Genomic DNA, 18,275 nt, shown 5'->3' on the forward strand with positions numbered 1-18,275 from the left:
TAAACATGTGTATAGCAAAACATGTGTTAATGCAATACGTTTCGTGAGAAATACATGATTTCCTGGAGAAATATCAAGGGTGCCAACAATTTCGGCCATGACTGTAAATTTTTTTCAGTGTTGCACCAATTTTTATTTGTGTTTTATATGGGAACATCTGTAACAGAGGAACAGATAGCAATAAAACGGACACGGGGTTCTATCCCTCCCCAATTGTTTTTCACTGTCTGTGACATTTTGGGGGTGCTGTACTACAGGCAAATAGACTGTTCAAATGGCAAGTGAAGTTGCATTTTACAAGGGAATTATCCCAAGACCTTAAGCGAATGAGATGACGTTCTGCTGACTTCCATCATCCAATCATGTACAAAAATTCTGTTTTTTTCATATTTTCCTTGCATGTTACTGATTATTATTTGCAAAGTAAAATGTCACCACATTTTTAAGCTCTGGGGCAAATTTCCTTGCAATGTGCAATTTCCATTGCAAAGTGGACAGTTTATTTGCCTTTAGTAAATCAACCTCATTGTCACTGGGAGAGAAAATCTCTCTAACACAGCCACAGACATTAGTAAGAACCAAAGGTTCTAAACCAGGGATGGGCAAATCTATCTAGGTGGTTCGTCAAATTCTGTTTGTATTTCACAAAACCTGAACGTTGCAGCGAAGCCTGTTGAAATCTATGGCGGTTGACTATTGTTTGTAGATTCTGGCTATTTTTAGGGATAACAGGCAAACTAATGTAAAAAATGCATAGGAAAGGAGGCTGTGTTAATGCCAAAAAAAGATTGCAGTGGACACAGGGTGTTGTTCAGAACATGCAAAAAGTCTTTAAGTAACAAGTTGGAGGGATAAAGTAAAGCTGCATGTTGTATTTTGAAATTGGCTTGGTATTAAGGGATGTTCATTTTTGTCTTGTTGCATGTTGCTCCTTAAGGCTCCATTCATACCTATGCAGTTTGCTTTTTTTCCCGTTTTGCAGTGCTTCTTGCAGTTCATTTTGCATTTTTCTACACACGTTTTTGATGGGTTTTTATCGTGTTTTTTGTTCAGATTTTTTTTTTTTAAGTGGAAATTTTTTTATGATGGGCAGAATAAAAATGCAAAATGCAAAACGCAGCAAAAACGTGCCAAAAAAGCACTACCATACATTTCAGCAGATTCTCCATTGAACTATATTGCAGCAAAAATGCTGCTTCTTGCTTTTAAAGTCCCTGACCCTTTCCAAAAACGCAGCAGCTCAAAAAAGCATAGACATGAACATGTTCCATAGGAAACCATGTTAAATGGACTGTACTGCGTTTCTGCAAAAAGCCCTAAAAAACGCATAGGTGTGAACAAAGCCTTAATTCTCTGAAGAACGACTGGCAGTGATAAAATGATTACAAGAGAGCAGCATTGTGGAAAGGGTGGGGTTATAGCCTGACATCACTCTTGAGAAGGTGACAGTCCATGCAGAGGACAGCAGCCATGCAACAGCACCACCCACATGTAAGAAAAATATATTTGAAATACTACTGTTTAGACCATATTCAATATCTCTCTCTCTCTCTCCCTCTCCCCCACCCCCCCCCTCTCTCTCTCCCTCTCCCCCACCCCCCCCTCTCTCTCTCCCTCTCCCCCACCCCCCCCTCTCTCTCTCTCTCCCTCTCCCCCCCTCTCTCTCTCCCTCTCCCCCACCCCCCCCTCTCTCTCTCTCCCTCTCCCCCACCCCCCCCCACCCCCTCTCTCTCTCTCCCTCTCCCCCCCCCCCCACCCCCTCTCTCTCTCTCCCTCTCCCCCACCCCCCCCCACCCCCCTCTCCCTCTCCCCCACCCCCCTCTCCCCCACCCCCCCCCACCCCCTCTCTCTCCCCCACCCCCCCCTCCCTCCCTCTCCCCCACCCCCCCTCCCTCCCTCTCCCTCTCTCCCTCTCCCCCTCCCCCTCTCTCTCCCCCTCTCTCTCTCTCCCCCTCTCTCTCTCTCCCCCTCTCTCTCTCTCCCCCTCTCCCCCTCTCCCCCTCTCTCTCTCTCCCCCTCTCCCCCTCCCTCTCCCCCTCTCCCCCCCTCCCTCTCCCCCTCCCCCCCTCCCTCTCCCCCTCCCCCTCCCCCTCCCCCTCCCCCTCCCCCTCTATCTATCTATCTATCTATATATATATATATATATATATATATATATATATATATATATTCTTGTTGAAATGCGTTGTTATTACAAAATATATGAAAAATAATTTAAAAAATACATTTCAAATATACTGTATGTCTTTAAAAATACAAATCTACATTTCTAGAATGCATTTACAAATATATGTAAAAATATGTTAAAATTACTTTTTTATATGTTAAAAAAAATCTGAAGAATATATTTAAAAATGCATTTCAACATACAATATATATATATATATATATATATATATTGAATATGGCCAACATTGTAGTATTTCAAATATATGTCAATGTATTTGGGAAGAATATTTTTAAATTATATTTCAAATATATTTTCTTCCATATGGGGTGAAAGGCCAGCAGCTGGTGCTTTCTACAATCTGGACCCTGGTGAATTGTATGAACATATATGTCAGACTTCACATGGGTAGCAAGGACATCCATAAAGGAAAAACAGAAGAAGGAGAGCAGTGGCTTGCCGGTAAAGGGACCTAGGGAAGTACAGCCAGCATCAGCTTCTGTCTAAAGCTGAAAGAAAAAAAAAAAAAAAAACAGCTACACTATAACCACCCAATGTGCAGCGGCCACAACTTTGTCCAAGCTTTTTGCACTGCAACCCCTTCCAAGATTATATAATCTAGTGGAAATTTCCTGGCCAGGGTTGCCCTAGAATGATGTTGATATGGTGGTTGGGCTGCACAGAGCAGAGGCCAGACATGTCTGCAATTCCTCTGCTTTGCCAGCAAAATATTGATCCTCTTGGAAACTCAGCAGAGTCAAGGTACTGGAGGTATAGCTGCACAGGGACCACCTACAACCATAGGCTGCCTGTCCTTCAACAACACAGGAGGTATGGCAGGCAGAAGCAAATTTTGGAGGTTGGGGAATTCTAAGGCAAGTGGGGAAATCAGGCAACAGCAAAAATGAAAAGTAGAATCCTACAGCCTGTCTTTAAATAAGGACCATCCAAAAAAACAAAAAAAAATAGGACAGGTGAATCTAAAAAGGAGAGTTAGAAGTGCTGTTTACTCGGTATAGAGAATTGCTAATGCAATCTTTTTCTCCTCCACCCTCTACTCTTTTTCCCATTCCTCCTTACAGCAGTATTAACTGCTTCTCACCCAGCTAATGCAGATAAATGGGGCTGTACAGCAGTGCGATCTTGTGATGCCTGTGGTTCTTAGAAACAGCACATCAAAGATCGGGAGATGGGCTTGCTGATCAGCCCTTGTGATCATGTGATGACTGTGTCCAATCACAGCCATCACACAATCTAAACAGAAAGATGTGAGGTACTGGAGGTATAGCTCATGTCTCTGTGTTGACTCTCCTCACACAAAAAGTGCAGTGAGGGAAAGGAGAGCCTGTCCATGCAGCCTGTCAGGGATCTGTGTGTAATTGCTGATTTTACTGTGCATTTACACACAGATCACAAATCACAAACCGTGCTGCCATCTGTCAACAGTGCACAAAGCAGCATCTGTCACAGTGTCCAAGAGCACATCAACTTCTGCACCAGTAGCCATCATCTGACACAGTGTTCTAGAGTACATTAACATTTGTCCCAGTGTACAAGTGTACATTAACATCTGTCACAGTGTGCCAGAATCCCATCAACATCTGTCAGTGTCCAAGAGCACATCAACTTCTGCACCAGTAGCTCATCATCATCTGACACAGTGTGCCAGAGTACATTAAAATTTGTCCCAGTGTACATTAAAATCTGTCACAGTGTGCCAGTATCCTATCAACATCTGTTGCAGTGCCCCAGTGCACATCTGCAATAGTGTCCCGTTGCAACATCAACATCTGTCAGTGTCTCAGGTGGAACATCAACATCTACTGTATCCATGTCCCAGGTGGACCATGAACATCTGTCAGTGCCCTTAGTGGACCGTTAATCTAGAGGACTGTCAACATCTCTCAGTGTACTTAGTGCACCGCCAACATCTGTTGTGTACCTAGTGGACCATCACCATCTGTTGTTGTCCCTAGTGGACCATCAATATTTGTCACAGTGTCCCAGTGCACAACATCTGCTATGGTGTCCCAGTGCAGAACATCTGCAATAGTGTCCCAGTGCAATGCCAATATCTGTAAGTGTTAGTGGGTCAGTAACTGATTCAGAGGAGGAAGGGGTCTCAAGGTGATCTGAGGAGTTGTAGTCAACCACCAGTTGTGCTCTACATCCTGCTGAAGTGATGAGCACCAGCCACACAGTACACCCAGATGATAGGCCAAGTACTATTACGGGGTTGTCACGTCCATCACAAAAGAATTAGGGCCCATACCATATGTGGTCTTGCCATACTCGGGAGGAGTAGCAGAATGTGTTTTGAGGTATAATTCTAAGTATATCTAACGTGTGTTAGAAATACCTTAGAAAATGGCAACTTAGTGTTATAAAATGCATGTTCATTTTATTTTCTACATTTTCCAAAAACTTGTGGCAAAAAATTACATGTTCAAAAGACTCATAGAACACCATGTTGTGGCATTTGCATTCCAATATGTGGTCATTTTGTGGGTGTTTCCACTGTCCTGGTACTCAAGGGCCTTCAAAAATGTGATAGGTAGTCAGGAAATTAGATGTGTAATTTATGCTCCTTGAAAGCCCAAAGGTGCTTCTTGGATTTTGGGCCTCTCTATGTGGCTAGGTTGTGAAAATATCTGGTTTCCCTAATTCGGGAGGAGTAGTAGAATGTGTTTTGGGGTGTAATTATAAGTATGTCATGTAAGTGAAATGAGTTGTTAAAATGACAATTTTTTGTGGGGAAATTTTTTTTTAAATTTATTTGTTCATTTTCCAAAGAACTGTGGGAAAAATTACAACTTGAAAAAATTCACAATGGCTCTTACTAAATCTCTTGGGATGTCTACTTTCTAAAAAAGGGGTATTTGCACTGTCCTGGCAATTTAGGGCCTCACGAAATGAGCTAGGCCATCAGTACATCAGGATTGATCAATTTTCCATAGCTTTTAGACTCTATAACTTTTACACAGACTAAATAATATACACTGATTTGGGTTATTTTTTACCAAAGATATGTAACAGATTAAATTGTAGCTTAAATTTATGAAGAAAGATTATTTATTTGCAAAACTTTATAACATAAACTAAGAAAAACTTGTTTTTTGTCCAAAGTTTTCTGTATTTGTTCATTTATATATATATATATATATATATATATATATATATATATATATATATATATATATATATAAAAACCTGTGATGATTAAATGCTACCAAAGGAAAGCTCTATTTTAAAAATAATTATAAAAATTTCATTTGGTTATAGTGTTTTGCGTGACTGAGTAATTGGCATTCAAAGTGTGATAGCACTGAAAGCTGAAAATTAGCCTGGGCAGGAAGAGTGTGAAAGTGTCCGGTATTGAGGTGGTGAAGCCCAAAACAAAAAATATAATATATTGAAGCTAAGAAATCATGACTGTAGATGTGGTGGCTGCATCAGTTTTCTTCTCTGTGGCTTTTCCCTGGTGATCTGGCCAGTAACACACCTCCAGTATTAGTGAGACACAACCCCGAAGGACTGAGTACAGGAGGCACAGCAGACAGCACCAATGCCTGTCGGGGGGGGGGGGGGGGGGGTGTAGCGTTAAATGTATTAGCAGATTTAGAACCACTTAGAACCACTAACAAACTGAAGCCAAATTTCAGCTCACACTTTATATTCAGTTACAGCAGTTTTTTTTCCCTTTGGGATAAAGGTTTTGCATGAATAAATAAAAGCTGATCATTTTAATCACCCCTGCCAGCATTAAGTGGTTTGTCTCAGCCATATAAACTAATACATTCTGCTGGAGAGCTGAAAAGGCTGTGCTTTTGAAAAACATCAGACTTACTGGCTGGTTCTTTTGAAAACAGAAAGAAAGCCTTAATATTATTGTTAAACATGGCCCTGCACAGGGTACTCAAGTAATCGCTGGTCATACACTGTTCATTTTTTTGTTTGGCCAGCAGGTGTAGACTACTGAATGAGAACATTTTCCAGCTTGTCCCTTAGACAGAAAGAATTACTACTGTCAAAGGGAGACAGTCAGTCCCCTGCTGAACCGGAAAACAGAAAAAATTGCTTTAAACACGAATACACACAGAATATTAAGAAGCATTTTGCACTTTTTCCAAGGATACATACCTAATCATATAGAAATGACAATCTTTTTATTAGAATCAGAATAAAAATGAAACATCATACATTTCAGTATACAAAAAATTACCAATCTCATACATAATTCACATGATGATGTGAGGACAGCAAGTGGAAGAGAGGATTAAAGGGCTAACCTTTGGCTAATACAAAATTAGTGGGCTTGTGGTACTGTAAAGTTTTCATTCCCTTTAATTGCCTGCTGCATGATATGAAGGTGTGTAATGGTAATACATCTAGTAGATAGGTTAATTGGATTCTGTCTAAATTGGCCCTAGTATGTTTATGTATGAATGTGAGTTCGGGACCACAGATTGCACGCTTCTTGAGGTCAGGAACTGATGTGAATTTAAGTGTGTGTGTGTGTGTGTGTGTGTGTGTGTGTGTGTGTGTGTGCGTGCGTGCGTGCGTGTAAAATTCTGCATAAATTGACTGCTCTATATAAGTACCTGAAATAAATAAAAATAAGATAATTGGGTATCTGCTCTACATATTTATGTGACTGAGTCCCTCGTTAGCCTCCTCTTCTTGTGCTCCCCCATGTCCATTCCAGGGATAATGTTTTGATGCCGGACCTGCACACATCAAATATGCCTGGTTTGGTTAATATAATATATATATATATATAGTATATTATTTTATTGAAATATTACAATGTGTTACAAGTATGAATATTGATTATGTTCTTGATTCATAAATGCATCCAACTGAGATTTTCCCCCTCTCGCTCCAAAAGAAGTGATGCTAAACTGTGACACGTGTTGAGATTTGAAAGCTCCTATTGTTTCCTGCTGGATACCTTACAGAATTTTATCTATTACCGTATTGTGAATTTGCTATCTTGTATGTAGCCATGGTGATATGTGAGCTCAGAAAGAGGATGAATCATTATGTATGAGGATGGTCAGTTTTTCTTTCGTGAAATTTGACTTTTCATTTTTATATTGATTCTAATAAAAAAGGTTTTCATTTATATATGATTAAGTGTGTATCCTTGAGCATCACAAAAAATCCAAAATGCCCCAAATTACTCTGTGTGCTTAATAACTCTAGATGGACGAGGTGCATTTTTATATATACCCACCAAATATTTCTTTTTGACTAAGTTTAAACATGAATTACTGCCTGAGGTGATTCATTTGCATTTGTAGAAGTGCTCCACAGCAGAGTTGTTGGATCATGCTACTATAGCCATAGGGCATGCAAATGACAGCCGCTGTCTGCTAGCACTAGAATTATTACCTTTAGGTCAATAGAAAATCAAACAGGAAGGATTGGGTGGTGTTGCAGCTTGTGTAGAATTTAAGCTGGCCATACAATATTATTATTAAGCCCGCTGCCGGAACAAAAAAAATCCTTTATCCAAGCCGTATAGTGTGAATCCCCCTACTAAGCTGTTCTATAATAATGGGAGTCTGGACAGCACAGTGACTTAATGGTTAGCACTTCCACTTGGCAGTACTAGGGTCCCTGGTTTGAATCCCAACCACAGCACCACCTGCCTGGAGTTTGCATGTTCTCCCTGTGCCTGTTTGGGTTTCCTCTCACACTTCAAAGACATGCTGGTAGGTTAATTGGATCCTGTCTAAATTGGCCAAGTGCCCGAGTTTCCAAATTGTCAGTCTGCCCCTGCTCTTAGATTGTAAGCTCCAAGGAGCAGGGCCCTCCCTTCCCTCTTGTATTGAACTGTATTGTTGCTGTATTGTCTCCCGGTATATTGTAAAGCGCTGAGCAAACTGTTGGCGCTATATAAATCATGTATAATAATAATACATTGTAATAATATTGTTACAATATGTTTATGAATGAAGCATGTTTCATGCATTCAGCTTGTAACCAAAATAAGATGTAGCAATATTTTTTGAATGTATTATGGAATGAAGTCATCAACCAATGCTTGCAATCTTGAATAAACTGTCGGAGCTACTCGCAGTCTATTTTATACTCAAAGTGGGAAACAGCTCTCTAAAGGCTCTTGCATACAGGGCTGCTCTGCTCAGCAGGGGATCTATGAGCAGATCCCCTGCTAAATTGGAGCTGAAGGGGATGGATGCCAATTTTTTTTTTTTTTTTTTTTACATCAGTGGCAGTTCATGTGTCTGGTGGACATGGGAGGACCCGTGATAACTCTATGGGGGCTTGGATGTAAATAGGCTTGTGTCCATTTACTTCATGCTACTTCTGATCCGTCAGGTTTAGGTCCAGAAAAATAGAAAATAATGCAGTCATTTTCCTTTTTTTTTTTTCCTGACCTGGACAGACTCGGAGATAGGTGGGCATATATGGACTATTGCCCATTTACATCAGCCTCAGGTAGCTTCCAGTAAGGTCTGCCTGAAAAACTGACAGATCAGAAAGTCTGTGTGAATGGGCCCAAACAGACAGCCAAGCCAATGTTTTATGCAGATATTCCTCATTGCAATTCCCTGTTGTGTTGTCCTCTGTGTTGGCCCTGGATAAAACAGAAAAAAAATTACCTGTATTCTGAAGGATATTCTGTTTGTTTCTCAAATACATCTGATGTTTGATGGGGCACATATTCTCTAGTCTGTGTTGAATCATCATATTCATGTAGTCTGTTTTTGAGCTGGTCCTGTTCTTCCTCCAAGTTATAATCATGTATTTCTGCTCTGGTCTCTTCCTGCCCTTCTGAATAAATTTCATATGGCTTCACTATACAGACAGGAGATTGCATGTCTGTTAGAGCAATGATCTCCTTGTCTTCTTGATCGGAATATGGTGTGTTATTGTTGTCACTGGCCACCAGGATTTTTCCTTCATGCAAATCATAGTGCTCAGCTGTACATATTACATTATGTTCCATAGAAACAGCGCTTTTGTTATCTTCATGGGGAATATTTTTGTACATTTCACTCTCTGTCATTGGTCTGTCGATTATTTGGGTCACTGAAGAGACAGCATGCTTTTCAACCTGTGCAAGCTTTCCCAGACTGCTTTGCTCTGTGTTTTGGTTCGTAACCATTATTTCACTTTGTGGGGCCTACAGGATAAAAATTGACAATTACTAACACAAAAAAAACATACTTATTGACAATAATAAATTACAATATAATTACTAAACCTTAAAGAGGTAATAAACTGCAGCTCTAAAAAAAAAAAAAGAATCCCCTGCAAAGTAAGCATTGCATACTAGCACATTATGAAGTACTTACCTTAAAATGAAGCCCTCCAGCGGTGTCCTGTCACCGCTGCAGAGGCTTCCATCTTCACCCGGTCTTCCTTCCAAGTTCATGAGCTCCGGCCATCTGACTGGCCGAGCCATGATGATGGCCAAGCATTGCACTGCGTTTTGTATTGTTAGTCTTAAATTATATTGTTTATACCATATCTGAAGCCTGCGTTTCCCTGTGTCAGTCCACACACCTCTGGAGGTCATACCTGGAGCGATGACAGACTCCCTGCACAAACTAGGCTGTATGTTGCATACTGCTGACCACCATACTCTGTTTGCTGAACCCTGCATTATGTTTCTCTGATGCCTGCACTCTGTACACTAGGCTGCATGTTACTTACTCCTGACCACCAAGCTCTGCTGAGCTTTGCATTGTATTCTTCTTATGTCTGCAATCTGTACACTAGGTTGTATGTTACATACTCCTGACCACCACACTCTGATGAGCTCTGAATTATATTCTTCCAATGCTTATAGTCTGTACACTAGGCTGTATGTTGCTGATCTCTGCATTATATTATGTTGCATACTCTTGAGCACCAAACTCTGTTTGCTGAGCTCTGTATTGTATTCTTCTGATGCCTGTACTCTGTACACTAGGCTGTATGTTACATACCCCTGACCACTGCACTCTGTTTGCTGAGCTCTGCATTAAATTCTTCTGATGCTTGTACTCTCTACACTAGACTATACGTTGCATGCTCCTGACCAACAAAACCTGTTGAGCTCATCGTCATATTCTTTTGATGCCTGCACTCTGTACGATAGGCTGTATGTTGCATACTCCTGATCACCACACTATGCTGAGTTCTGCATTATATTCTTCTGATGTCTGCACTCTGTATGCAGTGCTATACATTACATACTCTTGACCATTCAACTCTGTATATTGGGCTGTGTGTGATATACTCCTAACTGCTGTACCCTATACACCTGGCTGTACCTGGCCTCTTTATTGTCCCAGCAGTTGCTGGTTGATAACTAGACCACAACAATTTTAATGAAGTTTTCATTAAGGTAAGCTCAGATGAAGTATTATCTCCACGTCTATATTCTGTGTACAGAAAAGCATATGCAATGGAAGAGTTCATTTTTTTTATTATCCTCAGCCTGAGGGTTGTGTCTATAAAACATTTGCTTATGGTATAGTTCTTCTCCCCTTTCTGTCTGCAGTCCTTATATCATCATTCCTCAGCATGATGTCCCCTTAGGCTCCGCTCACACCTGAGCAATTTGTGTTACGGTTACTGAGGCGCAACACTGCATGGCAAGCCATTTCTCATTCTGTTCTATGGACCCACTCTCACCTATACACTTTCCTGCATGGTTTTGGAAGAGCTGCAGTGACTTTTTTGGTGCAGAAAGTTTGATTTTGTGTCCAAATAACACATGCATTTTTTATGAGTAGTGTAGCATGTCAACAAGACACTTCCTCCTAGCAAAATCTACTCTCCAGGCTGTACATGACAAGGAAGGAAGAAGAAAACCACACCATGCTTGAAACAGAAAAAATAATCCGGGCGATGAGGGCTTTTCTTCTATGACCCATCTGACAACATCTACAAAGATCATGAGAAGGCATGGCAGAACATTGCCCATTAGTTGTACAAGGATTGGGACAGTTTCTCCACCACAAAGAAAGAATAGGAAATATATGTTTATGCACCGCAGGGCTTTCACATTTTTGTATTAATACATAATATTAAACATATATTTAACAAAACAATGGCTGCAACAGCACAGAATACGCCTTTTGGAGTGGCCCAGTCAGAGTCCTGACCTCAACCCAATTGCAATGCTGTGGCATGACCTTAAGAGAGCGATTCACACCAGACATCCCAAGAATATTGCTACACTGAAACAGTTTTGTGAAGAGGAGTGGTCCAAAATTACTCCAGATCGTTGTGCAGGTCTGATCTGCAACTACAGGAAATGTTTGGTTGAGGTTATTGCTGCCAAAGGAGGGTCAACCAGTTATTAAGTCCAAAGGTTCACATACGTTTTCCTCCCTGCACTGTGAATGTTTACATGTTATGTGCAATTAAACCATGGCAACATCTGTTTGTGTAGTATTATGTTCAGCAGACTGTGTTCTTCTATTGTTGTGACTTAGATGACATTCAAAGCACATTTTATGCCCAATTCATGCAAAACTCCACGTAATCCCAAGGGTTTCACATACTTTTTCTTGCAACTGTAGATCTTATCTTTTGTAGAAGTTCCATCCATATAAAATACTGTATACTTCAGCTGTAAAAAGGGCAGGTTCATAAAAGAAGCATGATATTCTGTATGTCTACAATACATCAAAATGTCCTGACACTAAAGAGAACAAATACTCAGTAACCTGCTATGTGCCTGCATACTGGTAGCTCATAAACTCTCTAAAGTCTACTTTAACACTTTGAAATGTTTGCTGAATACAATTGTATATTTCATTGAATTTGGAAGTCTATGCCTACCTATTACAATTCATACCAATGAATATCAGGTGGTCCATATAGTGAATTTAGTGTACAGTTATTCACTTTCAGATCATTACAGAGGACAAGGTGGCACTCTTTACATCTGGAGGAAAAGAGGTTTAACCACCACATACAGAAAGGCTTCTTCACAGTACAAGCTGTGAAAATGTGGAATATACTTCCTCAAGAACTGATTCTGGCCAGCTCAATAGATTGTTTTAAAAAATAGCTGGATGCATTCCTAAATGCACAAAATATAACTAGATATTAACACTTATAACACCAAGGACAGTTGATCCAGGGAATATTAATCATAAAACAGGGAATATGTTGGGGGATCAGAAAGGTATCCTCCCCACCCATCTCCTGCTGGAACAAATTGGATCATGCGTCATTGAGTTTTTTCCTTCCTCTGGATCAACTGAGTATAAGATTGTGTATTTTTTCTTTTAGTTGAATTTGATGGAGTTTTGTCTCTTTTAGCCTTACTAACACACTAACTATATAACTGCAGAACTTACCTACCACTATTCAGGAAGGCTCCCATTGTCTAATTGGAACTAAGAGACTTTTTGTATGAAGAAAATTAAATTTGAATTGCAAGCAAATATTAAAAGTAAAAAAAAATTAGTCCTGGTATGCACTTATTAACCACTTGACCTCCAAAGGATTTACCCCCCTTAATGACCAGGCCTCTTTTTGCTACTCGGCGCTGCACTAATTCAACTGATAATTGCGCGGTCATGCAACGCTGCACCCAAACGAAATTTGCGTCCTTTTTTTCACACAAATAGAGCTTTCTTTTGGTGGTATTTGATCACCTGTGCGCTTTTATTTTTCACACTATAAACAAAAAAAGGACAAAAATTTTGAAGAAAAACAATATTTTTTACTTTCAGCTATAAAAAATATATAGTAAACTCAAAGTTGGTTATAAATTTAGGCCAAAATGTATTCTGCTACATGTTTTTGGTAAAAAAAAATCCCAATAAGTGTATATTGATTGCTTTGTGTGAAAGTTATAGCATCTACAAACTATGATATAGATACTGCAATTTACGCCATTTTTTTTGCTATACGGTGCTGCGCTAGTTTAACGGACAATTGCGCGGTCATGCAATATGGTACATTTTTTTCCCACAAATTGAGCTTTTTTTCGGTGGTATTTGATTGCCTGTGCGATCTTGGACTTTGGAAAAACATTTACTGGACATCTTTTTGCTATAAAACATGTCCAGTAAAAAAAAATGTAAAAATCAAATTTAGTCATAATATGCAAAATGCATTCTGCGACATGTCTTTGCTAAAAAAAAAACCCAATACGTGTAAATTAATTGGTTTACGTGAAAGTTTTATAGCGTTTACAAATGGCGGGAAAGATACTGGGATTTTGAGTTTTTTTTATACTAATAATGGTGGCGATCAGCGACTTATGGCGGGACTGCGGCGGACATTCTGACATTGGGGGGTACTGACTTGGGGTCACTGACATCCCCAGTGACACCAATACAGTGATCAGTGCAAAAAAAAAAAACACTGTACTAATGGCACTGGGTAGGAAGGGGTTAAGTTTATTTTTCAGGGAAGGGTTATCTGTGTGAGGGGGATTGTTTTACTAGGGGGCGGGGGTGTGTACTGCAGGGGACACCGCTGATCGGGAGAGAGAAACTCTTCTGTCCCGATCAGCTTGTCCTGGAGCTGTCAGGGAACTGACAGAAAGCACAGCTACTGCAGCTGTGCTGTCTGTCAGCTATTGCCGCCGATCGCCGGGACATAGCCGGTAACAATCGGCTGTGACCCAGCGACTGACATCCGCGTCTGTGATCGGCGGGACAGGTACGGCGGCGGCGCGCCTACCTGTTTACAAAACACACGTTTTAAAACGTGGTTTTGCCTGCCCGTGCCGCCCTGCCGCCATATTTCTACAGTGGCTGGGCGGCATGTGGTTAAAGGGAAGCTAGAACTGAATGGTTTATAAAATACATTTTATTTAATGTCTTTAGGTGTATACATTTTTAACTTGACATATGTTTTCTTGATATATGTACACAGTCCTTGTTTTACAAATCTTTACTTTTTTTTTTTGTAAAACAGAGTCACGTGTGCTGAGAAGGCTTGAATTGCTATGTAACCCCACCCAATGCCTATCACATAGTGCTCATAGGGGAATGTGTAGCATATGTTCCCTTACAAGGTAATGAAGTCAATGTGAAATTTAGATAATTATCTCACTACATGAGTGCTGAAGAATGTCTCATTCTCATACATCACTTAGGAGCCAGCAGAACCAGTTTCTTGTCTGCCTCCAAGCACAGATAATTATCAAATTACTTTTTTGGCTGATACTGTAGTTATAATGTATCACAAGTTAGAGGAAGCTGAATCATGAATTTTTTTGAACCCACAATCAAAAAATTGTTAAAGTTACAAAAATATATAAAGGTTGGTAATTTTGCCACATCTGGTGTAGCAGTTTTTCTTCATCTGCAACACTGCGCACAACAGCAATAGATCAAACAAGGTGGGTGTTCTGCATTCAGCAGAGAAATTAATCATGTGTTCTCCCTGCCACTAGATGGAGCCCAGAATAAATTTACTGTTTTACACGTTAGAAACTGTTTACATTTAATAAAGATTCCCTTTATCCTTCATTCTCAGAAAAGGAAACAGGTGCATCCTAGGAGCTCAGACACCATCTTGAAAACTGAGGGATAGAAAGCCAGCCTTCACTGCAGGCCATGTTGTAGACTAAATTTACATTCCCTACAGGCAGAATCGCTGGTGAGCATAGACTTATTGCCATCTAAAGCCTAGTTATTTCATTGTATTTTCTATATGTTTCATACATTGATTTCATGTATTTCTTATCTGCTTTTTCCAATAGTTTCACCCTCCCTGTTTTGTTAATAAAGCTTCAAAATTACATTCAGTCTGGCTTATTGCAGAATAGGAGGGTTTAGCTGCATGTTGAGCTACACACAGAGAAATGTGTAGCGAAGAGAGAACAGTGGGTATTGAAGTGATTAAACAATAGGAGACACCATAACCATTAGTTACATTCTACTATATCATATTCACTAGTTTCTACACCATTGTATCATAGTTACTAATTTAGAAGCATTATTGCCAGAACACAATATAGGCCAATTGGCCACTTTTTATCATCAACCTGACCACCCACCAAAAATTCTAACAAGGCAGCCAAAGGAGGTTGTACACATGCTGCAGCTTTTTTGAGCTGACAGGCAGCACTGCCTATTAAACACACGTACTGAAGTCACTGGGACCATGCCACATGAGCCAAATGCCTGCTGTTGCAGTGCGTTAGAAAATCACTAAAAAATAAATTAAAAAGCATTCAGAACCTACCCATGGCAGAACCTACCCATGTAAATCTAGCCTTTCAGCATTTTGATGTGCAAGTGATATTGCATTGAATTTAGAACACACTGCTCATAATTTTATTAATCTCTGGACATCAGACTCAAGCTGCCATTGTTGACTCCTCTCCAAAAATTGCCTGGCTATCATACTATTTATTTTTAATTCATTCCTTTCTGAGTGCCTGACAGGTTTATTTTGAATGGCCTAGATTTCTAACTTTAGCATGACAGTGATAGATAGCATAAGTTAACATGCTGCTAGGAATTGCTCTGTAAAAGTATTTTTTCTTTAACTTTTCTATAGATTTTGGTCCCATCAAATGTCTTGATATTTGAAAACCCAAAAGAGCAACTTTCTCCAGAACTTGGTTTTCAAGCGATCACTCACCTTACACTAACCAGTCTTTCTGGTGTCACCAATTTAGATATATCCTGGAGTTGTGCCATTCAAAAACCCTGCCTTGCTTTTCTGAGAGCAGCCAAAGAACCAAATATTTCTTGCAGCTGTGATCTATCTATATACAGTGAAAGGAAGATTTTTACAGTTTCTGGGAATTCTTGCATGCAATCTGTACAAGAAAAAACAACTCACTGCATGCTGTGAAAGTTCTTGTAAGGTAAACTAGTAGCCAGTCAAGCTTTCCCTTTGTAGTGCCTGTTAAAGACACAAATTATTTTTTCTTAGATTTCCTTTGTATTGTTACATTGTTATCTGGTTGAAAAAAGACAAAAGTCCATCCAGTTCAACCATTAAAAAAAAAAAAAAGTTATAATCCTATACCCACAGTTGATCCAGAGGAATGCAACCCCCCCCCCCCCCCCCCCCCAGCAAAGCATGATCCAATTTGCTCCTGCTGGGAAGAAATTCCTTCCTGATCCCGCGAGAGGCAATCAGATATTCCCTGGATCAACTTTACCTATAAATGTTAGTATCCAGTTATATTCTATGTATCTAAGAAAGAATCCAGGCTTTTTTTTTAAAGCAATCCACTGAGCTGGCCAGAACCAACTCTTGAGGGAGTCTATTCCACATTTTCACAGCTCTCACTGTGAAGAAACCTTTCCATGTTTGGAGATTAAATTTCTTTTCCTCCAGACGTAAAGAGCGCCCCCAAATATTGTGTATTTGAGCAAGGCTAACAGTTCCTTTGCAACATCCAAGTGACTTTTAAAAAACTCTGATAGCTGATATCTACTGTACTGTATATATTTATATTTGTTTTAATAAATACTACCAATTAAACTTTTATTTCCTGCTATGGTTAATTACAGGTAATGCCTATTCTTTTTTTTCTCTGGTCTCATCTGAAACTCTTATGCTGGCACTCAAATAACCCGTATGACTGCTACAGAGAGGGAAGAAATGATAGCAAGAACAGGCAAAAATGCAAATCTGCAGACTAGCTTGCTGTGTCATGCAGTCTAAGCCTGACAATCTCGTATTTCAAAGGGTGTGTGAGGTGATTCTGCAGCATAGAGTTCAGAGATATAACAGAAGAGACAAATAGCACAAAGGGAAATAATGCCATAGGTAAACTTTGTGTTTTGTTTTGCTTTGCACAGAGCAGGCATAGTAAGAACTTTAGACATTTTTTTACTATGGCCCTATTGGGGAGCTTTCCCCTTACTAACTTATTTGACAGTGTTGGAATACAGTGTTCATGTATTTTGTGCAACAACTATTCAGTATATTTTTCAACCAGTAGATGGTATTGTTTATAAGTTTGTAGCTGCATCTACGGTATACTCTATGTCTTTTCTCTGAATAAAGCTTCCTGTTTCCTTGTTGCAGTGTAGCAGAAAAGCTAATGTGGATGGTGCACTGTCTGTTCTGTAAGGTTATATACGGATTTTCTAACGGACAGGAAAGGATGGGACTTTTCCCTACTGGATACAAAAAATAAAAAGAGGGCGCACAGGCCTAGTGCATTACCATAAAAAATGTTTAATAAAAAATAAAGTAGGTGTTGTACTCACAAACGACAATATAGTCAAGGCACATCATAAAAGAACAGCTGGATCAACACCGCGCTGAGTAACAGTCCGCAATAGGGAGTTTAGACATCCAAAAGACTGACGCGTTTCGAGGACTTGCCTCTTCCAACTGACCAAATGTCTGCTCCCTCTTTTATATGCTCACTACTAGTTAAACCAAAGGTCACATGGGCCGTCCTGGACACTCCCCTATGCAGGTGGAGGAGTCACAGGGGCAAGCGACATAGTGTAAGTAAACACGAAAGGTCTATAAAAAATACATACACATATACATATATATATATATATATATACACACATATATATACACATACACATATATACACACACGCACAAATAAAACCATTGAAACTAGTGACAATCATAAAATCATATGAACCATAAGAAGTGTGCACAGTGGAAAATAAATAAATAAATGGAAAATTACACATATATAAAAAATAATAAAAATCCTTCCCTGGTGATGCACTGCACTGCTCGCCTTTAAATAAATGGATGGATGGATGAGCAATGCTACGAAGCTGCCTAGTGCTCTGCTTGCCATAGACCACCATGGGACATGGATTTAATGTAGAGAGTAGATCTGAAACCCAGCAGAGACACTTATTAATTCATAGAGATGCAGCCTACAGGGTGTGTGCTTATCATTCTAGTATAGTCATATGATGAGACGTAGGCATGTGTGGCAATGTAGTGCACCATGGATGGATATGCAATACTATATACAAGAACAAAGGAGATAAATCACTAGTAAAACATAAATGTTGATATAAAACGTTACAAAAAACTTCTTAATATGGCTCACAAAGTTTAAATAAAATAAAATTAAATAAGTATTGTTACAATATAGTATAATATCTGGTAAAATTGGTATAGTGTATGGTATATGTGTGTATGCATAGACATGGAAGCATAAGAAA

The 18,275-nt window shown here is 39.6% G+C and overlaps 1 protein-coding gene across 2 annotated transcripts in view; it reads right to left on the reverse strand.

Annotated features, from left to right (window-relative positions):
- Positions 1-18,275, reverse strand: part of CNOT12 (CCR4-NOT transcription complex subunit 12) — a 113,660-nt gene that overhangs the window by 28,105 nt on the left and 67,280 nt on the right. For both annotated transcript variants that reach the window (XM_089687582.1, XM_089687581.1), the window contains one exon: positions 8,797-9,320. In XM_089687582.1, the coding sequence (XP_089543708.1) occupies positions 8,797-9,320 (524 nt within the window). The remainder of the gene's footprint in view (positions 1-8,796; positions 9,321-18,275) is intronic.

Source organism: Staurois parvus, unplaced genomic scaffold (genome assembly GCF_062004578.1).
Source record: "Staurois parvus isolate SC_StPar_1 unplaced genomic scaffold, SC_StPar_1.0 ptg000430l, whole genome shotgun sequence".
NCBI classification, from domain to species: domain Eukaryota; kingdom Metazoa; phylum Chordata; class Amphibia; order Anura; family Ranidae; genus Staurois; species Staurois parvus.